Source organism: Zonotrichia leucophrys, chromosome 7 (assembly GCF_028769735.1).
Source record: "Zonotrichia leucophrys gambelii isolate GWCS_2022_RI chromosome 7, RI_Zleu_2.0, whole genome shotgun sequence".
In the NCBI taxonomy this organism is placed as follows: domain Eukaryota; kingdom Metazoa; phylum Chordata; class Aves; order Passeriformes; family Passerellidae; genus Zonotrichia; species Zonotrichia leucophrys.
The window spans coordinates 1,181,113-1,207,669 of record NC_088177.1 but is presented as its reverse complement, the minus strand read 5'-3'; the positions used below and the strand labels follow the sequence as shown (position 1 = coordinate 1,207,669).

Below are 26,557 nucleotides of genomic sequence, written 5' to 3'. Positions count from 1 at the left end.
TGTTCCCTGTGCAGCCCTGCATTCCTGGGATGCTGAAACCCTGCCCTGGGGAGAACTTGCAGGGAACGCTGAAGAAATGGGGGTAACACCTGAGGAACGGGCAGGTTTGACACGCTGGGGAGGATGAACCTCCTGAGCACACCCAGGCAGCTTCAGCTCGGGTGCGGATGTGTCGGGGTGGTGAATTCCATCCCCGTTTGTCCTGATTTCAGTGGGGACCAGGTCCTTGGGCACCCACAGCCTTTTTGGCGAGCAGCAGGACCACAGCTTTCCACAGCAAAGGTCTAGAGTCAATCACAGCATCCCAGAATCCCAGATCATTTGGATTTAAAGGGACATTAAAGCCCATCCAGTGCCACCCCTGCCATGGCAGGGACCCCTTCCCCTGTCCCAGGTGCTCCCAGTCCCGTCCCCCCGGCCTTGGGCACTGCCCGGGATGCAGGGGCAGCCCCAGCCGCTCTGGGCACCCAGTGCCAGGCCTGCCCACCCTGCCAGGGCAGGATTTCTCCCGAATCCCCGCTCTCCCCCTGCCCTCGCTTTAACCATTCCCTGCGTCCACTCACTCCCGGCCGCTGCCAGCGCGGCCGCCGAGGCAAAATGGAGGCGGCGGGGTCTCCCCCACCCCTTTCCCCCATTTTCCCACTCTTTTCCACCCTTTTCCAGGCATTCCCTCCCCCGGCCGGCGGCGGGACTACGAGTCCCATGGCGCCGCGGGCCGGGGGCGGAGCGGGGCTTTGTGCGGGCGGCATGCGGGGGAGCCGCAGCCGGGGCTGGAGCCGGAGCCGGAGCGAGCCCGCCCCGGGGGGAGGAGGGCGAGGGCGGCGAGCCATGACGGGCGGCGGCGCCGCGGAGCGCCCGCGGTGGTAGAGGGCGAGCGCGGGGCGCGGAGCCCGCCCGGGCCGGCGCGGGGCGCGGAGAGCGCGGAGCGGCCGCCATGGGCAACGCGGGGAGCGTGGACGCGCAGCAGACGGAGCTGAGGGCGCACAGCGTGCCCCTGAAGCTGCCCATGCCCGAGCCCGGCGAGCTGGAGGAGCGCTTCGCCGTGGTGCTGGTGAGCGCCGGCCCCATTGTCTGCGGGCAGCGCGGAGGGGCCGCCGGGGAGGAGCGCGGCGGGGGAAGGGGGGGCGCCGCCAACTTGGCTCGGGAGCAGCGGCCGGGCACAGGTGGGCTCGGCGGGGCGGTGCCGCCGCCCGCGGGACGGGGCCGCGGCTCCTCTTTGTCTCGGCAGCCCCCCGAGGGCCGCCGTGCCCCGGCCCGGGCGGCTCCCGGGGCTCCCGGGGCTGGGGCGGGCAGCGCCGGCGGAGCGCAGCCCGCGGGGAGCGAGCGGAGCGGGAGCGGCTCCGGCGGGGACACCGCGGGGACTCCGCTCCTGCTCCGCCGGGGAGCGAGAGGAGCGGGAGCGGCTCCTCCGGGGACACCCGCTCAGTGCCCCCGGGACACCTCCGGCTCTCTCCTCCGGGGACGCCGCCGTCCTTTTTCCCCGGGACACCCCGGTCCTTGTTCCCCGGTGCTGCCCCGGCTGTGTGCGGGCCAGCGGGGTTTGGTTTCGCTCCGCAGCACGGACGGGTCGCTGCCGTGTGAGATGAGCTCTGCGGGAAGGAAGGGCTGAGCTCTCCCCGGGCAAAGCTCCCGCTGCCTTTGGGGTGCCCGGGCAGCGCGGCTCCATCCCTTCCTTCTCTGCCGTGGTTTTGTGCTCGCAGCCACGTTTGCGTGTGGAAGGGAGCAGGGGGAGGAGGGCAGCGGCTCCATGTGCGTGCCATGCCATGCCGTGCCATGCCGTGCCATGCCGTGCCGTGCCGTGCCCTGCGCTCGCTGCGGTGCCAGGGGAGCCCGGAGCTGCCGGGTAATTCCCGTCCCGCATCCCCGAGCCGCCCCCCCGCTCCCCGCAACGCTCCCGGCGCTGGGAGAGGATTCACGACTGGTGTGTGTTGGGGATTATTTCTGGTTAGACCCAATTAGATTATCATGTCTAAGAAAAGAATAAGCCTATTCAGTCAGGAACCCCCACTGACGAGCCAAATGGCGAGTGAGATGTTACGATTATTAGGCACAGTGGAGAAAAGCCTGGTGTCGCGTTGCTCTTGTCGGGGTCGTGTTGGGGATGGGAGATGCTCCCGCAGGCAGCACATGGCTCAGAATCCGGGCTGGGTCCGTCTGTGACTACAGAAGGGCTCCCGGCTCCGTGTGCCTGCGTGGTCTGCGGGCGGAGATCGGAAATCGGCGGCTTTGGCTTCGGGGATGGTGATGGATGGCATCGGTAAAAGGCAGAGACGTCATTTGGGGCAGCCTTAGGAACGGGAAACGTAAAATACACGGGAGATAGCAGCACCCAGCCTGGCATTTCCCGAGGTGCTTGCAGGTTTTAGAAGATGGACTTCAGTTAAGGCTGGGAGTGTGAGTGCTGCAGCTTTGCTGGAGCGAGAGGCTGGCCATGCAGTGGGCACTCTGTACAAACGTGGCATGAGATGATTTTCCCTCAGTGATCTCTTCTCCCACTGGGAAAAGCTGTGACATGGGACTCAAACAGCCCCAAAAATCACCCTTGTGCTGTTCACCAGGGATGACTGGTGTTGCTGCAGCTTCCAGGAAATCTCTGACCAGCTCATGAAAGAATAAACTGCCAGGCTGTGATTATTTTGTTTTCTCTGTGGCTCTGAGGGAGAGATGACTGTGCCACTGGTCAAACCCCAGAATGGGGTAGGCTGCAGAAGTGCAGGGATTAACAAGAAAGGAATGATTAGGGGAAAAACCATGAGGAATATTTTCTGTGGGGAGAGAGGATTAGTCAGGAGCAGGCAGTCTGAAGAAGGAGATGCTGAAGGTTATAAGACTAAATCTCACCTTCTTTATGTGCTGTCTCAAGAAATTAGCCTGGCACAGGCGTCGCTGGCGCACTCGGAGCCCTGGTGAGGTCCCGGGGGCTGTGCTGACAATACCAATTCCCAGATCTCTGCTGAAATTCCCGAGGCTGGTGTGGACGTTGATGAGCACGGTGAGTGGCTGTGTGCAGCTCTCCCTCCTCACACTGGGGGGATTCTGTGTGGCAGAGTCCCTCCTGTGCTTTTGGAAGTTTTGTTGTCTCCCCTCATGCTGAGCAGGGAGCCGTGGCCCTCCAAACCACGAGGAGAGCACATTTGGCCATGATTTCACCATGACACCAGCTGATTTATTTTCTCCACCTCAAACACGCTGTCCTGAGCTGCTCTGGAGTCCCTTCAGCGAGGGGATGCTGTGTCTGGAGCTGATGGATGTGTGCCACATTGCATTTGTGGGGCTGTCAGAGGGTTTTGTGTTGAGAAAGGGCTCTGGTGTGGTGGTTTGTCCACCTCAAACACACACCTGGTCACCTCAAAGACACCTGGTCACCTCAAACACACATTGTCACTTTAAACACACACCTGGTCACCTCAAACACACACAGTCACCTCAAAGACACCCGGTCACCTCAAACACACATTGTCACTTTAAACACACACCTGGTCACCTTGAACACCCACTGTCACCTCAAAGACACCCGGTCACCTCAAACACACATTGTCACTTTAAAGACACCTGGTCACCTCAAACACACACTGTCACCTCCCTGCCTCCTGTTCCTCCTTGGAAGTGCATCAATTGATGGGAACTGCTCCAGGTCACATTTTTTGGATGAAGTTCTCACATCTTGTGCTCCCTGTGCCCTCGGTGTTCCTGAGGATGTCCTGAGCCAACGGAGGGACAGGGATGTCACGGGCTGTGTCACTCCTCGTGCTCTGTTGGGCAATAATCAGGGTTTTGCCCATGGGTCTGTGTGTCCTGGTGCTGTTTGGGGCACTGCTGCAGTAAATGTGCTGTCGTGGTTGGTGTGTTGAGTTTGTGCTGGTGGGCACTGGGCTCTGTGTTGTTCCAGGAGGATGTGTTTGATGGGATGTGGAGGACAACCCAAGAGAGATCCAGGTTTCTGTAAGCTGAGTGTTGTTCTTCCATCCTTTCAAGCTGATGTGAATCCTCCCCTTTTCCTGTGAGGTAATTCCCTTCCTCCCAGGGTTACAGGAGAATGTCAACTCCAGGGAAGCAGTGCTGTGGTTTTGCCACCAAGTTCCCAGTTTGGCTGTGCTGGATCTCAGCTCTGGTTCTGTCTCTGAACTTCCCAGCACTGGTGCATCCCTTTGGGGACATCCCAGCCTTGTCCCTTGCCCAGTGCTCTCTTCTCTCAGCCGTGTGGGACCTTTCCCTATGGACACTTGGGCGTAAATCCTGGATTCTGGTGAGCAAAGGTGGCAGTGGAGCTGGGAGCTGTGGGAGGCAGTCCCAGGCCTGCAGCTCCTGCAGCAGGGTGGTCTCCCTGAACCCAGCACGGGGCTGCACGTTTGCAGATGCCACGTGGTTTGGAGGAAGCAGCCAGGCCGGGCTTGGCAGGGGAAATCGCTGCCTAATGAGCTGTGATTGACATAATTTGACTGCTGGATTACAAATGTGCGGTGAGGTTAACAGGAAATATCCTCTTCCCCCTCCCTCAGAGGGGTGTGGGTGCACAAAGGGCTCCTGTGTGCCCGTGGAGGGTCAGGGAGGTGTTCCTGCCATGGCCAGGTGAGGCACCCACCTGGTCCTGCTTTGCCCACAGGAGCATCTCCCTCCTGCTGGAATTCCCTCCTTGCCCCTGGATTTTGTCCCAGCGCTGTTTTCCATCCCAGGGAAGGCAGCTTGAGTGTCTCCTGCTGAAGAATTTGGAAGCTCAGTGTGAAAACTCTTAATGTTTCCCAGCTGTTTGTTCCCCTTCCTCATTGTCTATCAGATATATTAGGCATTGTTTTATAAAATACATATATATATGTATGGTTTAGGGTCTGTAAATCATTATGGGGCTGCAGGAGATATCTGTGGGATAGGATCAGCCTCCCTGCCTTGGTGGGGCACTGGATTCCTTGTTGTGATCCCTAAATTTAACAGGATTCCCTTGGCATGGATTGGAGATCCTGGAGCACCTGATGCAGGTGGGAGTGGTGCAGAGAGGTGAGAGACGCCGAGGTGGCTTTAGGAATCGTGAGGAAAATGAGATTTCTGAAATGCAGATTTCTGCAATGCAGATCCCAAACAGACCTGTGGGGTTTCCTTGTCCAGGTCTCAGCTCTCACAGGCTCCTGCCAGTGGGGATTTTCCTCAAGGTCTCGTGAAGTGACTGGGGCAGTGGCACCATTGCTTGAAGAAACAACCTCATAAATCACATGGTTAAATATATATACATTTCACAGGGGTTAAATGTGCAGCAGTGCCTGGTGGTGACACTTCTGCCCAGCTGCTTTGTCACTCAGGGATGGCATTTGTAAGTTTTTCCACCCAGACATCACTGGAGAACATTTTTATAAAACAGACTTTTTCCTTTGAGTGTCTGGAATACGAGGGTACTGTGGTGGGTATTTAGCTGGTGGTAACCCTGCTGAAATTAATTTCAGCTCCTGGAAACCTGGAAGACTTCTAAAATGGCTGGGCTGATGTAGATGCATATATTTTTTGGTGTACCATTTCTCCATGCCAAATAATCCCATTAATTTGGGTGATGGTGGAGGGATGAACCCTCCAAATTACACATTAAATTTTGTTTAAAGTGAGCAACAACAGGTCAAGCAAACCCTCTGCCTTTACCTTTAACCTGTCCCATCCTCTTTCCTCAGAGCACTGAAGCTTAATCAAACATCTCTATCAACCTCCTTAACCTTGTGTGAGAGATAAAGGGGTTTTTAGGATTTTTGTTTTGTCTGCACGAGCAAGGTCGTGCAGGAGTTGGCCCTGAGGTGTGAAATGCTCTCTTGTGAGCTACAACATGGCCTGGGTGATGCTGAAGAGAGAACTGAGAGGTGCAGGGTGGAATTCAGATCAATCAGTGGCTCTTGAGTGGTTTCTCATTGGTGATTGAATGACTTGAAGCCACGGGTGGCTGCCCTCAGTATTTCATTTTAAAATCACTTCAGCTCTTCCTGCTGCATGAGGAGGTATTAAAGTGCACAGAAACTTCTCCCCCTGAATGGCAAAGCTCAGCAGATAACAAACCCAGACCAACATGTTTGATTTCCTCCTGTGCTTCCAGAAGCACACTGCTGGTTTTGCTGCATTTTGGGATTGTTGGACAAAGATTGTGAATCATTCTGGCAACTTCTTAAAGACTCCAACCCCTTTTGGAGTAAAACATTCACGTGAAGGTGTGCATGGTAATTGCCAGCCCTGTCCTGTGTTTGTGTGGCTGCTTTGGAGAAGGGGAGAGGGAGTTGCTGCTGGAATTTTGGGGTTTTCCCTGCTGGAATTTTGAGTTTTTCCCTGCTGGAATTTTGGGTGCTCCTTCCAGCTGCAGAAGGGATTGGGCATGTGGGATCATGGGTTCCATGTGGGACCAGCACCATCCCTGCTTCCCCAGGCAGTTTCCTGCTCCCATTTTGAGTCCAGCACCTGCTGAAGAAATGATTTTTTCATCCTGGTCTGGCAGAAGAAGTGGTTTGAATCTGTCCCCTTGCTCTGGAGCTGAGGGGGTGAATGACTCTGGTTTCATTTTCCTCCTTATTTCTCTCTCTGGATCCATCCTAAAACGAAACCAACCTTCGAAATTCACTTTCTGATTTAGTTTGCTCACTGAGGGACAAACCTTGTGCCATCCCTGCCTTTCCCCCCAAACACCCTTTGACTTTGGAGCTTTCTGCTCATTTTTTCCAGGCTGGAAGGGGGAATGAGCACAGACAGCCCAGTGCTCCTCTGGAGGTGGGAATTCCCTGGGACTGTTGCAGTTTTGCTTTTGCTTTCCTTTGCTGCCCCAGCCGTGGTTGGTGGTGTGGCAGTGGGGAGGTGGCTGGGGAGGGTCTCTGGGCAGGGCTCAGGGGCTCCAGGGCCACCAGCGCTGCTGTGCCCAGCTGAAGGGGCTGGCACTGGTGCCCACTGTGGGGTTAGGGCACAGGGAATGTCAAATTCCTGGGCTCTGCTGCACGAGTTGGTGTTGGGGTCAGTGATGTCCAGCAGGAGAGTTTGGTGCCACTTTTGCACCAAAACCATCCCAGGCTGCTCCAAACCCTGTCCAGCCTGGCCTTGGACAATTCCAGGGATTGATTGGGGCAGCCACAGCTTCTCTGGGAATTCCATCCCATGGCCTCCTCACCTTCCCAGCCAGGAATTCCTTCCCAATATCCCACAAACTTTGGGGACACTAGGGGCACCCCTGGGGGCTCCTGCTGCCATCACCAACCCCTTCTGCTGCCCCTGGAGCACCAGGAGAGAACCTCTGAAAGGGCAGGAGGCCAGAGTGACAGAATCCCAGCATGGCCTGGCTTGGAAGGGACCCTAAAGCTCCTCCAGTGTCACCCTGCCATGTCCCACCCTGCCATGTCCCACTGTCCCATCCAGCCTGGCCTGGGACGCTGCCAGGGATGCAGGGGCAGTGTCTCTGGGAATATCCCAGATTTGTGGGGTCCTGTGGTGCAGAGCCAGCCCTGCCTGTCTCCTGGGCTGGCCTGGCTCTGGCAGGGACCCTAAATCCCATCTCATCCCATTCCATCCCATGCCTGCCATGGCAGGGACACGTCCCACTGTCCTGTCCAGCCTGGCCTGGGACACTGCCAGGGATGCAGGGGCAGTGTCTCTGGAATATCCCACATTTCTGGGATATTTCAAATATCCCAGCCCTGCCTGTCTCCTGGGCTGGCCTGGCTCTGGCAGGGCAGGCTGGCACCCGGCTGTGCCCACAGGGATCCGTGTTGGAGCCCTGGCACCCTGACCCGCTCTGCTCTCCCCAGCACGAGCTCATGAATTATGCAAAGCATGCTAATGCGGCAGCACTTCAGCACCAGCTGATTTTTAAGCATCTGGGCTCCTCTTGGCTTTGAATGAGGCACTTTCTGATCAGGATCCAAGCACTGCCCCGTGCAGGAAGGCAGGCGTGAGGAGGGATTGCTGTTCCTGCTCCTTTTCCATGTCCTCAGAAGGTGTGGGTTGGAGCTGTGCCTCTGGAGGGTTTTCCTGACTCTGCTGGGAGGTGTGAGAGGGATTTTTCTTTGGTAAGCAGAAGATTAGGGTTTAAAGCAGCAGAGCAGTTTGCAGTGTGCTTGCAGGCAGTGCTGGTGATCCGGCTGCTGAGGATTTCTGTGGTGAGCAGTGTGCAGCCACATTTGAGACAAACTCAGCTGAATTATTGTTTTCGTCGTTTGGGAGTTTGGTATGGGAAATAAGTGACACCAGCTTGTTCCATTTGATTTATATTCGGGTTAGAGAAAATCCCCACCCCGGGGCCAAAGGGCTCAGGCTGGTCAGGTAACAGCCCTTGGAGCTGCTGGTGCTTCCAAAGTGGGAATTTCCCGTTTATCACGTCCCGGTTTCAGTTCTGGGGGGTGAGCAGGTTTCCATCACTGGGTGTGCTCTCACCAGCTGGCCCCAGGGTTGTGCTGCTGCCCACGTGGCTGCTGGGAAATGCCACTTAGTTCTGCTCCAGTTTGGGATGGATTTCAGGGAAAGGCTCTTCCCCACAGGGTGCTGGGCACTGAGAGCTCAGGAGCATTTGGACACCGCTCCCAGGGATGTCCAGGGTGGGATTTTGGGGTTTTTGATCCATCATCCTTCCAGCTAAGGAGATTCCCTGACCTGTGATCCGTGTCTGGTGAAAGGTGTGTGATGTTTTCACTCACAGCTCCGGCCCTGCTCCTCTCTGTAGCCCAGAATTCCTTATGGATATACTGAAAAACACAAGCATTAATCTGTGCAGGCTCTGCCTCTTCCCAAAGTCCCGCCTTTCTGGAGTGTTTCACGGCCCAGAGGCTTGGCTAATGTATAACTTGTATATGCTGGGCTCTCAGTGCCATATTGCAGAGCTGCAGCGTGTGCTGGGTTTCAATTCAGCCCGGGCTCTCTGTAACAAAACAAGTGTTTGTCCGCGGGGACTGCGCAGCCTTAAACATACATTTGGGGAGGATATTCATAAAGCACCAGAATGGGGGCATTGTCCTGCCTATGAATGCTGCTCACATGGGAGCTGGGCTCTGCTGGACCTCCAGGACTCTGCCTCAGCTCTGCAGAGCGGCTCTGTGTCCTGGCTGAGGGGCTGGAGCTGCGCCCGGTGCTTCCCAACCCTGCTGGGGACACCTCGGGAGCTGGGAACTGGGAACTGCCCTGGGAACTGGGAGCTGCCCTGGGAACTGGGAACTGAGAGTTGGGCTCTGCTGGACCTCCAGGACTCTGCCCCAGCTCTGCAGAGCAGCTCTGTGTCCTGGCTGAGGGGCTGGAGCTGCGCCCGGTGCTTCCCAACACCCGGGACACCTCAGAAGCTGGGAATTGGGAGCTGCCCTGGGAACTGGGAACTGCCCTGGGAACTGGGAACTGGGCTCTGCTGGACCTCCAGGACTCTGCCTCAGCTCTGTGTCCTGGCTGAGGGGCTGGAGCTGCGCCCGGCGCTTCCCAACCCTGCTGGGGACACCTCGGGAGCTGGGAACTGTCCTGGGAACTGGGAGCTGCCCTGGGAACTGGGAACTGCCCTGGGAACTGGGAACTGAGCTCTGCTGGACCTCCAGAACTCTGCCTCAGCTCTGTGTCCTGGCTGAGGGGCTGGAGCTGCGCCCGGCGCTTCCCAACACCGGGGACACTTCGGGAGCTGGGAACTGGGAACTGCCCTGGGAACTGGGACCTGGAACTGCCCTGGGAACTGGGAACTGTCCTGGGAACTGGGAACTGCCCTGGGAACTGGGAGCTGCCCTGGGAACTGGGAACTGGGCTCTGCTGGACCTCCAGGACTCTGCCTCAGCTCTGCAGAGCGGCTCTGTGTCCTGGCTGAGGGGCTGGAGCTGCGCCCGGTGCTTCCCAACACCCGGGACACCTCGGGAGCTGGGAACTGGGAGCTGCCCTAGGAACTGGGACCTGGAACTGCCCTGGGAACTGGGAGCTGCCCTGGGAACTGGGACCTGAGCTCTGCTGGACCTCCAGAACTCTGCCTCAGCTCTGTGTCCTGGCTGAGGGGCTGGAGCCACACCCGGCGCTTCCCAACCCTGCTGGGGACACCTCGGGAGCTGGGAACTGGGAGCTGCCCTGGGAACTGGGAGCTGCCCTGGGAACTGGGAACGGTCCTGGGAACTGGGAACGGTCCTGGGAACTGGGAACTGCCCTGGGAACTGGGAACTGTCCTGGGAACTGGGAGCTGCCCTGGGAACTGGGCTCTGCTGGACCTCCAGGACTCTGCCTCAGCTCTGTGTCCTGGCTGAGGGGCTGGAGCCGCACCCGGCGCTTCCCAACACCGGGGACACCTCGGGAGCTGGGAGCTGTCCTGGGAACTGGGACCTGGAACTGTCCTGGGAACTGGGACAGCACTGCCAGGCCGGGGCTGGGCCCCAGGGAGGGATCCCGTGGCAGGAAGATGCACAGGAAAGCTCCCGGAGGTTGTGACTTCCCTCGTCACGTTGAGCGGGGTTAACCATGGACAGGACACGGGAGTGGTGTCCCACAGGGCTGGGATGGATGGGGTTTTGGGATTTTGGGATTTTGGGAAGGAATTCCTGGCTGGGAGCGTGGGCAGGGCCTGGAATGGGTTTCCCAGAGAAGCTGTGGCTGCCCCTGGGTCCCTGGAGGTGTTCCAGAACAGCTTGGGGCAGCAGAAGGTGTCCCTGCCCATGGCTGGGGTGGCACTGGATGATCCTTCGTGTCCTTTCCACCCCAAACCACTCTGGAATTCTGCAGCTCCTTTCAGAGGTTGTGTCCTGGTGGCCCAGGGGCAGAAGGGGTTGGTGGTGGCAGCAGGGCTGCCCCTGGTGTCCCCAAAGCTTGTGGGCAGCTCTGGCCACGCTCCCCACGTGGGTGTTGGACAGGAGTTGCTCCAGGACAGAACATTCTTGAGCCTTCCAGAATCATGTGAGGAGATTTTAGATTGTGTAGTGTGTGTCTGGCTGTTGTGAGAGATACCTTAAAAAGTACAAAAATTGTTTTTCCCCCTCTTTTTTCTTTTTAACGTATATTGTTTGGCCAGAAATCCTTTACTATAAAAGGACTTGGGGCAGCTCTAGAGTGTACATCTGTTCCTTGTTTGTCTGCAAAATGACTGTACAGTGGAGGCCAAAAGCAGAGAATAGAGGGTTGTACAAATTGGCAAAGTTGCTGAAGTCTTTCAGAAGCCAGTAATTACAATGAAGAAGCAAATTGTTCAATGCAGAAACGCTGGTTGTTCATGCATCCAGCATCCTGGCATGTCCCCCTGTGGCTGCCCTTGTCCTGCTTCCCCGAGGACAGACAAACAGCCCAGTCCCACCTGGGCCAGGTTTGGGGTGGCACCGTTATCCAGAGGGCTGGGAAGGGATGGAAATGGTCTGGCTGAGTTCATACAGCACTTTTCTGACAAAGGTTCCCAATGATTTACTGTGCTGGGAGTGCTTCAAAGGCCTCTCTGCCCAGCTCCGAGCCTTGCAAGTGCAGATGATCAAATAAATTAACTATCACAAATATTTAACTTAAAGGCTGCTCAAACAGGAGCTTTGATGTTGAGTGTGTGTGTGGGAGCCTCTGTGTGGCTCTGCACTCTCCCAGGGATATTGGGTGAACGTTGAATTCGTCTCTTCTCTCAGATACAAGAAGCCTAAAACTGGAAATGTAAATAATAATGAATTACATTTATTATTCCCCCTCCATGGGCAGCAGGTTGGGATACAACGGGTGGCATTGGGATGAATTGTGGCACAAGGATTTTCCTAGGAAGCTGATGGAAAATGGATTGTGAGCAGGGCAGTCACACTTCTGAGGACTGCAGGGCTGGCCATGCCATCCCTACAAAAAAAGTGATTTTTCATGGCATTGGTGCCAGGTGTTGCTCGGTGGCCACAACTCTCCAGGTAACCAGAGTCCCTTTGATGTCAGGATCATTATTCATGGATTGCTGGGTAATTAATTTAATCCTTGTGATATAGCAGCTGCTTACAGGTGGCGGGGCTGGATGGCTGTGGGTTATTGGTTATAAAGTGCAGCTCCCTGGGACAGTCTGGGAGCTGTCAGATCAGCTGGCAGGGAATTGTGTCTGAGAGCTCAGCTTCAGCTGCACGTCCCTGTTCTCTTGATCATCTAAACGAGTATCTGAGCGAGGCAAACGCACAATGTGCTTCTTGCTAAATGAAACAACAACTTTGCTGCTTGACGGGCGTTTCTGCTCCATGAATTTTGCAGGAGCCTCTGGCGGTGCTGATGGGGAAGGAGAGGAGTGAGAGGGGCTTGGAGCAGCCTGGGAGGGTGGAAGGTGTCCCTGCCCATGGGGTGGGATGGGATAACGGGATGGGATGGCCTTTAAGGTCCCTTCCCACCCCAGCCATCCCAGCACTCCACATTCTGTGCCTGAGCAGGCAATGGAGTGCACAAAACACCGTGGGGAAAACGCTTTGCTTTCAAAATTTTGGATTTTATCTCCTTTAATACCAGACCCTGTTATACCTGGGGTAGTCAGGGTGTTTTCCTTGTTGTGCTGACCACCCTCAGGAGCAGTGAGAGATCCAGCTGACCCAGATCAAAGGGCAGGAGGAGTTTAGGAAGCCGAGTCCCAGGCTTGGTGTGGATTAGAGGGAAGTGACCTTTCAGCTCAGCCCACGCAGGGGTTTCAGGGTCAGCTCAGGGCCTGGTGCCCTTTCCTCCTGTCTCAGGCCTCTCCTGCTCCCTCTGGGGCCATTCCCAGCTCTCCCATCACTGGCTGTGGGGGCAAGAGGTGTTTTCCAGAAATAAATCCGTGTGTATTCCTGGAAGTGCAGCCTGCTCTGAGCAGAAGGCAGGTGGGCTTTCTCCCTGCTAGGGAAGGATTCTGTCACATTTAAGTGCTTCAATGAGAACATGGAAGGAATTGTGCAAGAGTTCCCATCAGCTGAGTCCCCATTCAGGATCCCTCAGCAGCCAGGGGCATGCAGATCAATTCCTGAATATCAGAAAACCTCATTTCTCTCCTGCATCCTTGGGTGTGGCAGATCCAAGGGATCCTGAGCTGGGTTTGCAGGGCAGAGGAGGAACTGGGGTACCTACAAACACCAGCGAGGCAAAAATTGATTAAGCATGAAATTCTTCTCTGGCAGTGAATTCTCTGCTGGCTCGGGGACAAAAGGTTGCACAACTGAAAGGGAAAAGGAATTTTATTTGGAAAGCTCTGAGCTATTGTTTGTTTGGTTTTGCTGGTGTTTATTTTCTGTCTGATGGCAGATCTTTGTTAAAGGTGAATTATCCCTTCTGTTCAGCAAGTGGAGTGAAAACGGCCCCGGTGCACTTGTGAGGCATTCAGGGAATTGTTGGAATTGTTGGAATTGTTCGAGGTGCTCCGAGGAAGTGCTTGGGGGTACTTGAGGTGCAAGAACCCGTGTGGAGCAGAGTGTTACTTGTGTGCCTTGTTCTGCTATTGAAACAGCCCAGACAGCACATAAATAAATGTACAGATGCACTGAAGATATTACAACAGGTATTATTTGTGATGTTTGAGTTTAACCTACAGGCTTGTTGGTACCACGTCCCAGCTGCTGCTGCTGCTGCTGTGCCAAAATATTTCACAGAGAAGATGTGGAGGGAGAAAAGCACCTCCTCTTTCAAATGGGAAAATGCAGGTTTGGGTTTATTCCATCCCAGAAACAGCGGGTTTGGGAATGCCTTGTCAGGAAGATGTTCCTGCTGTGGCAGCTCAGGGTCTGTCCCAGGGCCGCCCATCCCCGGGCTCACATTTTAACTCTTTTCAGCCGTGATTTCCTGCTCAGGGCCTTTTCCCACAGAGATACCAGGCAGACAGGGAGGCCTTCACTGTGTGTAGCCAAAACACTGAGGCCGGGCTGGCATGGGCTGCTCTTATCCCACTGACCTTGTGCTGGGGATGCCACAGCCATGGCCTGGCTGCTGCTCCTCTGGGAGCTCGGCAGTTTTGGACCCAGTTTTGTGTTCCAAGGTGCCTCAATTCTGGCTGTTTCCTCCTCTTTTCAACCAGCAGAGATTTTTTTGTGTTCTGCTCGTTCCGTCCATCAGCAGATTTTGGGTGAAAACTTCCCCTTTCCTCTGCAGCAGCTCCTGTGTGGAGCACGAGAATGACAACAACAATAATAATAACAGTGATAAGGCCTTCAGACAGTGATTAACAGAGCAGATTTATGGATTTTGCTGGCCAGCCTCCATCCTTGGAGATGTCTGTGCCTGTCCTCCCCTGGGGGACGGTGCCCAGCCCAGGATCAGGGGGGATCCCAGGCCAGGCTGGTGTTTGTGGTGCTGCCCCTGCCCCATCCCTGGCTCCGTGGACATTCCAGGACATTCCCAGCCCAGCTGTGGGAGCTCAGCCCTCTCTGTGTGCTCTCTCGGAGGCATTTGGAGCTTCGTGGGAGGGAATGTGGCTGGAGGAATATCAACATGCCACCAGCCAATCCACCTCATTAGGGAGCGGGGTTTAACATTTTTTTGCGTTAGTGGGAGGCTGAACTGTGGTGTTTGTGTGCTTGGGGTGGAGGAGGAGGAGGGATCTGTGTGCTGTGCTGGATAGTGGGGGATGGAAACCCATCAGAAGGGAGAGATGGGGAAAAGGAAAAACCCCAAAGGTTGGGTTTGCTGTGCCGCAGCTGCAGGGAATCCTGAGCTGGGATGCACAGGAGTGGCTGTGGGAGGCGATGCCAGGGGCAGGGAGAGCTTTAGGTGGGATTTTGGGAAGGAATTCCTGCCTGGGAGGGGCTGGGATGGCAGCTGGGGCTGGCCCTGGATCCTGGCAGTGCCCAAGGGACCCTGGAGCAGCCTGGGACAGTGGGATGTGTCCCCAACCCAATGGGATGGGTTGGGATGGGTTTAAGGTCCCTGTGGCCCAAACCTGGCTGGGATCCTGGGATTCCTCCCCAGGGAAAGCTGTGGTTTAAGGAAGGGGCATTTCCCTGTTCCATCATCCCACAGCTCCCAGCCTGTGCTGAGCCAGTCTCTTCCACCAGGTTAGGATTAATTACTGGGATTATTTTCCCTGGTTTTGACTGGAGCAGCCTTTCCCAGCAGCTGGCATCTCAGAGCAGTGTCTGCTGTTCCTGCCAGGGGCACCCAGGGTGTCCTCACACTGTTCCTGCTGTGCTTTGATGCCATTTTTCCTACTTTCATGTCACATTTTGACCTCTGGAAAATTTCACCTATCCAGGTGTTAACCTGGTCCCTCAGTTCCCATGCAACACAGGAACTCCTGTAAAATAAAAAGGGCTTTATTTTACTCCAAATAAAACAATAGCTGTACTTACAAACCATTCTGAATTGTTTAGGTAGTGCTTTACACTGGATTCTTCCCTCCCTTCCCTCTGCTCAACACTCATATGAAAATAGAAAACTTTCTTCTTTTTGTTTTTTTTTAATTTAATTTAATTTTAATAGGCAACATCTTTTTCCCAGAGTCCCTGGGTTGTGGTAGCACCATATTGAGCAGGGGTTTATGTTACATGAACAACCATTTCACTTGGTCATACCCAATTTCAGTTCCAGGCAGATTTTTACTGGCCTTTCACTTAGCAGCTAAATCATCTGGAAAACAGATTGGAGGTTTTTATGTCGTGTGGGGTTTTTTTCCTGAGGTGAAACCAGTCTGAAAATCACCATAAGTGCTCTTCAGTGTGCAGGGATGGGATGGTGTCCCACCTCAGCGTGGGGTACAGCAGGAACAGTTTGATAGTTTTTAAAATTCAGTGTAATCAGGGCAGTGCCTTGGGTTTGGCTGGCAGTGGCTGATTAAATGCCATTGGGATTTTTTACCAAATTTTTTTTTATTTATTTTTTACCTTTTTAATTTTTTTTTAATTTTTATTTTTTACCATCACAGGAGAGCTTCCCTTTCCTTAAAACATCATTCCAACCTAAAATAGGATGTTTTCAAATCCCCTACATCAAATCCTCGAAAATCCCTTTCAAACATCAAGCAGTTCCTGGTAACTTCTGAACCAGGATGCCAGGAAAAACCTCAAATGGGATTGAATAAACTCCATTATCCCAGTATTTGTGCATGAGATGAATGGAATAATGGGAAAAGCAGAGCTTTGTTCATGGATCCCATTTCTTCCTAGGAAATGAGTTGGGAGGGTGGATGGGTGGGATGGAGACAGCAGGAGAACTGATGCTCATGGACAGCTCAGGGATCAGCAGTTTTCCAAACAAAACTGAGGAGCAGCAGCCTCACATTCTGCTGGGGTTGGATCATTTGGAGGAGGAAATCCAGGGAGAAACGAAGCAGGAGCCCATTCAAGGACAGTATTTATATATTTATATACAGTATTTAGCACTGGAGTGCTAAAAAATCAGGGATTGAGCAGGATTGGGTGATTTGGCAGATCCATGTGGGATGGTCAGAGATGCTGCTGCTGAAAAATCAGGGATTGAGCAGGATTGGGTGATTTGGGATGGTGGGATGGTCAGAGATGCTGCTGCTGAAAAATCAGGGATTGAGCAGGATTGGGTGATTTGGGATGGTCAGAAGTGCTGCTGCCCCACAGCAGTCACGATTCTCACCCAACCAAAGGGATTTTTTTGTCCCTGGAAATGTCTCGTTTCAGGGGTGACTTCAGCTCTCCAAGTAAAGTGGTATTTTTGTCTTTATGTGGGAATATTAGAGCTGAAATTCCAGCAGAGGTGTTGAGATTCGTGAGGGATGGATGCCTGGAATGGGCATTAAATGGAGATGCTTTTAGCTTAAATGTTGGTATTTAGGGGGGAGTTGTGTAATCTGAATTTTAGGAGGTGATGCAGGATAAGGGGTTGGTGCTGGGGATGAAACCAGTATTCCTTGATCCAGGAGGTTTTTTTGGGAGCTGGGAAAGAGCACTTCTCCTTGTGGGTGCTGTTTGCCAGGTTTTGTGTGCCAGGGGGCTGCAGAGTGAAAAAAGTTCCTGCTGAGCACAGAAAAGGCCTGAGAATTTTAATTTTGGATTTTGTGACCCTGGTAGAAGGTGGAGCTTGGAGCAGCCTTTGCTGTCACCCTGAGGTGACAACCCTGAGGTGACAGCCCTTCCTCAGTGCAGTCCAGAGAAAAAATGGTAAATTTTTCCCAAAATCCCCAAAATTCTTGGCAAAATGAATGTATTCCCCAGCCTGTTTAGGGATCACCCAGGAACACGTGGATGTGAGAGGGAGAGCTGGGATTGTCCTCCCCAGGATGGGAGTGCAGCAGCACCATGGCTTTTCCCTGAGCTGCTGCTGGGGGTTTTTAAAGCTGGTAAAACCAGGGGGAAAAGGGAATTCTGCTATTCCAAGCAGTGGATAACCTGGCAGTGAGGTGCCTGTTCTGTGGTGGTTAATGCTCACGTTGTTCATCACTTGCTGCACAACCAGAGCAGGTTATTTTAAGGTTTGGGTTAGAATAGATTTGCTGTTATCTCATCCTGCATGTTGAGTTTCTCAGATCTGTTTGTTTTAGACACCCTGTTTTCATTCTGTTCCTTTGGTGTTTGGGAAAGGATATTTTCCTTCCATTTTTCTGTGGCAGTGCATCCCTCCCTTCCCTCATGTTTTCCTCACCTTTTCAGGTGCTCAGGACTCTTGAGTTGTAAATATTTTGATGCCTGTTTGGATCTAGTTTGTGAATGCTGGAATAATTCATGTTTACTGTTGTTTGTGGTGCCTCTCATCTCTTCATTTTCTCCCTCCCAGCCGTTTATAGATTTTTATTCTTTTATGCTTTAATCTGAAGATGGAGGAGTTTAACTCATCCAATCTTGGTGTAGTTTGAGGTGCTTGGTGAGCCCAGAGTGGCTCCTGAAAATGCTCCTTTATTTTGTGTATTCCTTTCCCTTATCCACCTCCCTTCCAGTGGTTTTTTCCTTCTCCCTGTGATTCCATCTGCAGCTCTTTATTTTGTTGCTGTCTCCTTTGCTCTGGCCTGAGCTTCTTTTCCATAACTTAATCCTCCTCTGCCAAAATCAATTCAGTTTTTTTGTGTTTTTTATTTTTTTTTTTGCTTGCAGACAATATTATCCCTGCCTGTCTGTGCTCAATATTCCACAGGTTTGCTTGCATGGCCCTTAAGTAGCTTAGGGATAAAAACAAGGATCATTTTCCAGTAATTTCCTGGGTGACTCAATTAAGTTTTAGTTGTTGCAGTAATTCAGTGCCGGGGTTATTTATGGCACAATCAGCCAGGGAGTCTCTCTGGAGTGTTCCTGCATGGGAAGGAGGCACCAGGAAGGGATGGCTGTGACCTGGGATCATGGAATGCTTTGGGTGGGAAGGGATGGAAGGATTTCCCAGTGCTCCTCCCTGGGACACTTCCATGTCCCAGCTGCTCCAGCCTGGGCACTTCAGGAATCCAGCCACAGCTTTTGTGGGAATTCTGTCCCAGCCAGGAATTCCCAATGTCCCTCTGGCAGTGGGAATCCATCCCTGTGCCCTGTGTGTCCTGTCCCTCCATCCCTTACCCAGAGTCCCTCTCTGAGGGGTCTGCATCTGCAGATCCAGGATATTTTCCCATTTATAGCCAAGCCTCCCCCAGGCTGTGTTTTCCCAGTGGGCTGGGAGCTCACAGGGAGCAGCTCAGGCAGGCAGAGCTGCTCTCCCTGCACCATTCCTGTGGGATAAAAAGGGCTCTCATTCCCCTTTTTTTGCTGGAAACCCACTTGAGCACAGCCCAGTGTAAGGAGAAGTGGCTCTGGCCCGCAGATGTTGAGCATGAATCATGCTGCTTGTCTCTGTTTCTCAGCTGGGGTTCACTCCTGGGCTGAGGAAAATAAAAATGGGCTTTTTATGGCCTCGTTGGGGATGGATGCAGTGGGATCAGTGCTGGAGCACCCTGGAGCCTGCATCCCAAAGAGATGAGCCCAGCTTTGTGCTTGTCCTGGGTGCTTTGGGCAGGGCTCTGTGCTTGCCCTGGGTGCTTTGGACAGGGCTCTGTGCTTGTCCTGGGTGCTTTGGACAGGGCTCTGTGCTTGCCCTGGGTGCTTTGGGCAGGGCTTTGTGCTTGCCCTGGGTGCTTTGGAACAGGGCCTTGTGCTTGCTCTGGGTGCTTTGGGCAGGGCTTTGTGCTTGCCCTGGGTGCTTTGGACAGGGCTCTGTGCTTGTCCTGGGTGCTTTGGGCAGGGCTTTGTGCTTGTCCTGGGTGCTTTGGGCAGGGCTTTTCCTCCTGTGTGCTTTGGACAGGGCTGTGTGCTTGTCCTGGGCGCTTTGGGCAAGGCTCTGTGCTTGTCCTGGGTGCTTTGGACAGGGCTTTGTATTTGCCCTGGGTGCTTTGGAACAGGGCTTTTCCTCCTGGGTGCTTTGGACAGGGCTTTGTGCTTGCCCTGGGTGCTTTGGACAGGGCTTTGTGCTTGCCCTGGGTGCTTTGGGCAGGGCTTTTCCTCCTGGGTGCTTTGGACAGGGCTTTGTGCTTGTCCTGGGTGCTTTGGACAGGGCTCTGTGCTTGCCCTGGGTGCTTTGGACAGGGCTTTGTGCTTGTCCTGGGTGCTTTGGACAGGGCTTTGTGCTTGCCCTGGGTGCTTTGGAACAGGGCTTTGTGCTTGCCCTGGGTGCTTTGGACAGGGCTTTTCCTCCTGGGTGCTTTGGGCAGGGCTCTGTGCTTGTCCTGGGTGCTTTGGACAGGGCTTTGTGCTTGTCCTGGGTGCTTTGGACAGGGCTTTTCCTCCTGGGTGCTTTGGACAGGGCTTTTCCTCCTGGGTGCTTTGGACAGGGCCTTGTGCTTGCCCTGGGTGCTTTGGGCAGGGCTTTGTGCTTGTCCTGGGTGCTTTGGGCAGGGCTTTGTGCTTGTCCTGGGTGCTTTGGACAGGGCTCTGTGCTTGCCCTGGGTGCTTTGGAACAAGGCTTTTCCTCCCCAGCATTCCCAACAGATGGAAATTCCCACCAATGGGGAATGTTGGCCGAGCACTCCCAGCAAGGCTCTTCCCTGCTTGTTTTTGGAGGAGAAATCTCCATAAGTTGCTGTGAAGGCAGGAGCACTGATGGCACATGACAACTGCAAAGCAGCAATAATTATCTTTCTGGGCATTCATTTAGGGGATGGATTGGAAAAGCTTGGAGGCCTGAAATCCAGGAGGTTTCCAGGCTCAGCTTTCCCATTTGTTTGGTGCTTTTGTGCCTCACCTGGTCCTTAAAGCAGGGCTTTGACACACCTAGCCTGGTGCAGGAATAGCTACATAAATATAAATATATATTATTAACAATTGATTGTTTAATGCTTTTATTATGGCAGTATTTGGAGTACTAACAGATGAGGATAATTAATCCAATTGAACGGGTGTCCTTACAAAAATAATCCCAGCAAATGTTTTTTCATGTAGCCTGAAACAGCAAAACACATGAAACCAATTTTAGTTTTTCAATTCTTTAAACCTCCACGACATCAGCCCCAAATTTAGGCTTATCAGGGCAAAATGCTCCATACTGAGAGCTGCTTATTGACTCTGCACTGGAATAAATCCTAATAAATTGTAATAAATCCCAGGGTTTGGCATTGTTGTGTGGACCCAGCTGTACAGCAGAGAATTGGCACCACAGCCTTGGTTTTGGAAGCAGCTTTTGGGAACGATGGGACACAAGTGGTTAAGGACAAAATGAGAGAGATTCAGGGAAAAAGAAGGCATTATTTGGAGCTGCATTTATTTGTTGAGGCTTTGTGTGGTTTGGGCTGTTTGTAGAAGTGGGGCTGCTGCAGGGACACTTCCCCGAAGGCTGATTTTGTGCCTGTGCAAGGTGTTAATGAGGGAAGTGGAACTTGGGAAGGAAATGGATTTAATTGCTGTTCAGATTTTCGGCAGGGTGAATTATCACAATAATTCCACTCAGCTGCAGCCCCTGGATGGCTTCTCTTGGCAGGGAACAGGTTGGGAGAGCACCTGAGTTCAAGGAGTTTTTGCACTCTGGCGCAGATTTTGCTGGGCTCCAGCCACTTTGGGACAAAAATTGCCCCATAATTAGGTTTATTCTCATCTGGCCATCTGCTGATGGAGCCTTCCCTGTGCTCCCTCTGGCTCCAGGGATGTCCTGGCTGGCTCTGAGCCCTTCTGGGAGCTGACACAGAGCTGAGGGGGGTTTGGTGCCCTGAAGCGGGGAGCAGCTCCCACAAGGGCTTTGGGATGGATTGAGTTCCCTGTGGGCAAGGAAAGGCTCCCAGGACACCCAGACAGGGAGACAAAGGAGCTTTTCCAGCCCCAGACTGCCTGGCTCTGGCTCCCTCAGCTTTTTGGGGATGCCAGGGCTCTTTTCTCTCCCTCTGCCACCTTTTAAACTTTGGCTTTCCTGTCAGTCCCAGCTCCCAGGCAAGGGGGGCTTTTGGAGTGTTAACCTAATCCCATTTTTCAAAAACTGTCCTGAGCTTGGGGTGGAAATCTCTGTGCTGGTATTGTTTAAGTAAGGAAAACCAGGAATTTGGGAAGGTTTCACCTTCCTGATCCTCTCTGCCAGCCCCTAAACCCTGCTCAGTTTGGGTGGGATTATATTCCAATATTATGTTTGGGTGGGATTATATTCTGCACATCCCCTGCCTGTCCAGCTCACAGAAAACTCCCTGTGTGCGTTTATTTTCCTGGCAAATATTAGATCTGAACGTGCCTGGAAAACTCCTGTCCCTGGGAGGATGGAGATGTATTTAATAATGATATGAGAAAAAAAAAAACAACATAGTTCTCTTTGCCATTGTTACAGAGACATTTTATTCTCAGCTTCCAACTGAAGCTGAGCAGGGATGGATGGGAGATTGAGATATTGGGAATTGGGAATTCCTGGCTGGGATGGCATTCCCAGAGCAGCTCTGGCTGCCCCTGGATTGCTGGAAATGTCCAAAGCCAGGTTGGAGCACCCTGAGATGGTGGAAGTGTCCCTGCCATGGCAGGGGTGGGCTGGGATAATCCTTGATGTCCTTTCCAACCCAAACCAGTGTGGAATTCCAGGATGGAATGTTTGACAGTGCTGCTGTTAATGCATGGTGAGCAGCAAATCCTTCAGGAGCTGAATCCTGCACGGCTGCTCTGGGGTGAATTTTGTTGGGAGCCCTTCCCGTGTTTTTGAGGGAATTCTCACAATCTGAAGGCTGATCCCAAACCTCCAGCGTTCTTTCCTTTTCTTCTTTTTTGTTTTTAGTTGAAACTTCTCAGTTTCTCTCATAATCCCTGCAGAGAAAAAATCAGGGAAAGAACAAAATCAGGAGTTGTGTCCCCGAAGGTTTTTTAGACACAGTGATAATAATCATGGGATCATGGAATGGTTTGGCTTGGAAGGAATCTTACATCCCATGGGCAGGGACACCTTCCACTATGCCAGGTTGCTCCAAGCCCTGTCCAGGCTGGCCTGGAGCATTCCCAGGGATGCAGGGACAGCCAGAACATCCCTGTGGTGTCACCTTCTCTCATCAAACAGGAGATTATGACTTCCAAAATCCACGTTCCATGGAAGGCTCAGTGCTGGAGCTGCCTTCCTGCTGCCTGGGGTTGGGACCTGCTGGGGCAGCCACCTGCTCTGAGCCTGGGGCCAGCTCTGGGGTTGTCAGCCATTCCTTGGGATTGTCAGCATCCCTGGGACTGTTATCCATCCCTGGGATTGTCAGCCATTCCTGGGATTGTCAGCATCCCTGGGACTGTTATCCATCCCTGGCATTGTCAGCCATTCCTGGGATTGTCAGCATCCCTGGGACTGTTATCCATGCCTGGGATTGTCAGCATCCCTGGGACTGTTATCCATCCCTGGGACTGTTATCCATCCCTGGCATTGTCAGCATCCCTGGCATTGTCAGCCATCCCTGGGATGGGATCATTGTCAGCCATCCCTGGGATGGGATCATTGTCAGCCATCCCTGGGATGGGATCATTGTCAGCATCCCTGGGATTGTCAGCCATCCCTGGATGGGATCATTGTCAGCATCCCTGGGATGGGATCATTGTCAGCATCCCTGGGATGGGATCATTGTCAGCCATCCCTGGGATGGGATCATTGTCAGCATTCTTGGGATGGGATCATTGTCAGCCATCCCTGGGATGGGATCATTGTCAGCATCCCTGGGATGGGATCATTGTCAGCATCCCTGGGATGGGATCATTGTCATCCATCCCTGGGATGGGATCATTGTCAGCATCCCTGGGATGGGATCATTGTCAGCATCCCTGGAATGGGATCATTGTCAGCATCCTGGGATGGGATCATTGTCAGCCATCCCTGGGATGGGATCATTGTCAGCATCCTTGGAATGTCAGCCATCCCTAGAATGGGATCATTGTCAGCATCCTGGGATGGGATCATTGTCAGCATCCCTGGGATGGGATCATTGTCAGCATCCTTGGAATGGGATCATTGTCAGCATCCTTGGAATGGGATCATTGTCAGCATCCTGGAATGGGATCATTGTCAGCATTTTTGGAATGGGATCATTGTCAGCATCCCTGGATGGGATATTGTCAGCATTTTTGGAATGGGATCATTGTCAGCATCCCTGGGATGGGATCATTGACAGCATTCTTGGGATGGGATCATTGTCATCCATCCCTGGGATGGGATCATTGTCAGCATCCCTGGGATGGGATCATTGTCATCCATCCCTGGGATGGGATCATTGTCAGCATCCCTGGGATGGGATCATTGTCAGCATCCCTGGGATGGGATCATTGTCAGCCATCCCTGCTGCCACATTCCTGGGGTTCCTGGTTCCATGTCCCTGTAACCCCCTGGAGCAGCAAAGGTGGTGGTGCCAGCCCAGAGCACTGCAAAAAAATCCTGTATTTCCAGTTTTCAGGAGTAGCAGCAGGGCTTGGCATCAGTAGGGAATTAAAGCACTTACCCTAAATGAGTTTCCTCTCAAAAAAGTGAATTTTGGACATTTTGGGGGTTTTTCTTCTTGCTCCCACTCAACAAGAGACTGAAAAGCTTCTGTTATCTAAATCTGAGTCTGGTTTTAATGATCCTTGATCCAGGACTGATTTCACCATGGGATGAGCTGTGCTTTGGATGGTTTGTGACCATCAAGGAGTAAATTAACCCTGCCCAGGGGGTCCAAACAAATTTTATTTTTCTTATTCTTGTTACTGTTGCTATTACAACGTCATTATATTATTATTATTATCATCATCATCAACAACAACAATAACGAATGATTATTATATATTCAGTTAATTTTTTGGGGTCTCAGCAATGATTTGAGGTGAGCCTCTCTCTTTCCCCAGGCTCTTGCAGCACTCTCCCATTTGTTAGGACATGACAGATGACGGCACAGCACAATCCTTTTTTAATTATATCACTGTGTGTCTTACAACTCCAGACCTCTATAATAAATATTTTAGGCATGCATATGAAAGCTTTCTATATTCTAGCCCCAGAGTCAGATTTGTGTACATGCAACTCCTGATTTATTTTCAGGAAGGATGGAAATTCGGTCCCTGTGGTAGCTCCTCTTGAGTAATCAGCCTCATCCTGCATATTTCCTGTGTTTTCTTTTTTAGAAGAGCTCAATTTACATTTAATTTGTGCTCAGCTCTGTGTATATTCCTGGTCAGATTCTGGTTTGAGTTAACTTATGGACAGCTTGGCTGACGTCAGGAGGAGCTCTCCCTGGTTTGATGCATTTCTTGCTGTCAGTTTTGCTCACGGGGGCAGATCTCTGCTGTTTGCCATTACAAAGAACAGATGCCCCTCATTTCAGACCCAAATTTATTCCTGTCCCACACAGATCTGCTTTATGTCCTGTTATTGTTGCACTCCCTGCAGATGCATTTGTGGTGGGAGGTCAGGAATCAAGAGCTGGGGCAGGGCTGTGTGTTTAAATTTTGCACTCCCGTAATATTAACAGTTCCTTACTTTGCTCTTTCCATCTTGTGCATTTGGGGTTCTTAAACTCGGGAGAGAGCTTGGTTCAGCTTGGTGTGTTTGGTTTGGTCAGGGAGAAGGGGGGATGGATTGAAACTGGCAGAGGGCAGGGATGGGTGGGACGTTGGGAATTGGGAATTCCTGGCTGGGCTGGGATTGCCAGAGCAGCCCCTGGATCCCTGGCAGTGCCCAAGGCCAGGCTGGAGCAGCCTGGGACAGTGGGAGGTGTCCCTGCCATGATGGGATGGGATGGGATGGGCCCTTAGGTCCCTTCCATCCCACACCATTCCATGATCCCATGATTCCATGTGGTGAGGTATTTTTGGGTGCTGGGACACATTTTGTCACTTTGCAGAGAGGTGGCTTTACAGCATGGACTGACGGCTGTTCCTGGCTGGGGCCAGATAGCAGGGCTGTGAATGAACCTGGAATTATCAGCTTTGATCCCTGAATTGCAGCCTGGAGTGAGCTGTGGTGCCACCTGTGTGCCTGCAGGGACCGAGGGGATTGGGGTGCACTGGGCAGGGCCAGGAGCACTGGGATCCTTCTCTCTGCTTTTGGGGATGTGCCACCTCCAAACCTGCTGTCCTGGGGCTGAAATCCAGCTGGGATTCTGTGAGCTGTGAAGGGCAAGCCCAGAAGGAATAACTCCTGAGTTGGGAGGGTAACAGCTCCCACAGCAGGGATGGCAGTGCCAAACATCCCCCCCCCCAAAAAAAACCCCAAAAGAACATTTTAGCTCTTAAAAACAATGAGGGGCTGCTTTGCATCTGAGCTCCTGCAGGAGGGGATTTGTGCCCTTGTTCTCTGTGCCTCTCCTGGAGCTGCTGGGCTCTGTCCTGGCTCGACCTTTCCCTTTGGCTTCCTGGCACGGGCAGGATTGCTGGCAGGGCTGGCACTGGCGCCGTCTGTTGTGCCATTCCTGTCACCGGTGTCCCCAGCCGAGGGGTGGCACCGTGCTGGCTGTGCCCTGGGGGCTGGCACAGGGCTCTCCCAGCACCTCCTGGCCTTGGGATGGGGAGAATGGGAATTCTGCAGGGAGCAGCAGCCATCCTGCGTTCTCCAAGATTGAATCCACCCTTGCCCAGCACTGCCAAGGCCACCCATGTCCCCAAATGCCACATCCAGAGGGCTTTGAAATCCCCCCAGCAATGGGAATTTTCCATTGTATGTGCCCATATGTGAAATTCCCATTGGAATTTCCCTGTGCCAACAGCTGAATGGCAGCATGGGTGAAGCATTTTAATTCCTTTGGTGGGATGGAGGTGAAAATTTGGCACTGTGGGGTCGTGGTGGTCCCAGGAGAGCCCAGAGTTCCTGCTCCACTCCTTCCCCTTGGACAGGGATCCCAGGAATGCCATGTGGGAGGGGTGTCTCCTTCCCTTCTCTTCATTGCTGCAGGTAATTTAAAGATTCCAATACAAAAGCTCCCTGTTGAAGCCTCGTTGGGTTTAATGAAGTGACTCTGCCGAGCCTGGAAATGAAATAAAAACCCTCCCAAGTCAGTGACCTGCACATGAGCAGGTGATTAAAATGCTTCTTTCCAAACTGCCTGGGATTCTGAGCCATTTCCCAGATAGGCTTCCTGACGAAAGGAAGTCACAGTGAAAAATTAAGGATCAGGGCAAAAAAACCATAAAGTATTAAAATAAATAATCAAAAAGCTTAATGATACCAGCAGGATAATGTTTCTCCTGAACCACTTTTCCAGGCTTGCAGCTTAACCCTGCTGGTGCTTCCAAGTCAGACCACATGTCTGAACAGATAATTTTTGCATTTTTTGTGCTGGGCTAACTGTAAATACCTGCCTGCATTCAAGGAAGGCGTTTCACAGGCGCTTCTTCCTTCTGTGAAA

At 52.8% G+C, this 26,557-nt stretch overlaps 1 protein-coding gene across 12 annotated transcripts in view; it reads left to right on the top strand.

Moving 5' to 3' along the window:
* Window positions 1-823: 823 nt before the first annotated feature.
* Window positions 824-26,557, top strand: part of FMNL2 (formin like 2) — a 115,467-nt gene continuing 89,733 nt past the window's right edge. For all 12 annotated transcript variants that reach the window (XM_064717796.1, XM_064717797.1, XM_064717798.1 and 9 more), the window contains exon 1: window positions 824-1,051. In XM_064717796.1, coding sequence (XP_064573866.1) covers window positions 935-1,051 — 117 coding nt within the window. In that variant the 5' untranslated portion in view covers window positions 824-934. The remainder of the gene's footprint in view (window positions 1,052-26,557) is intronic.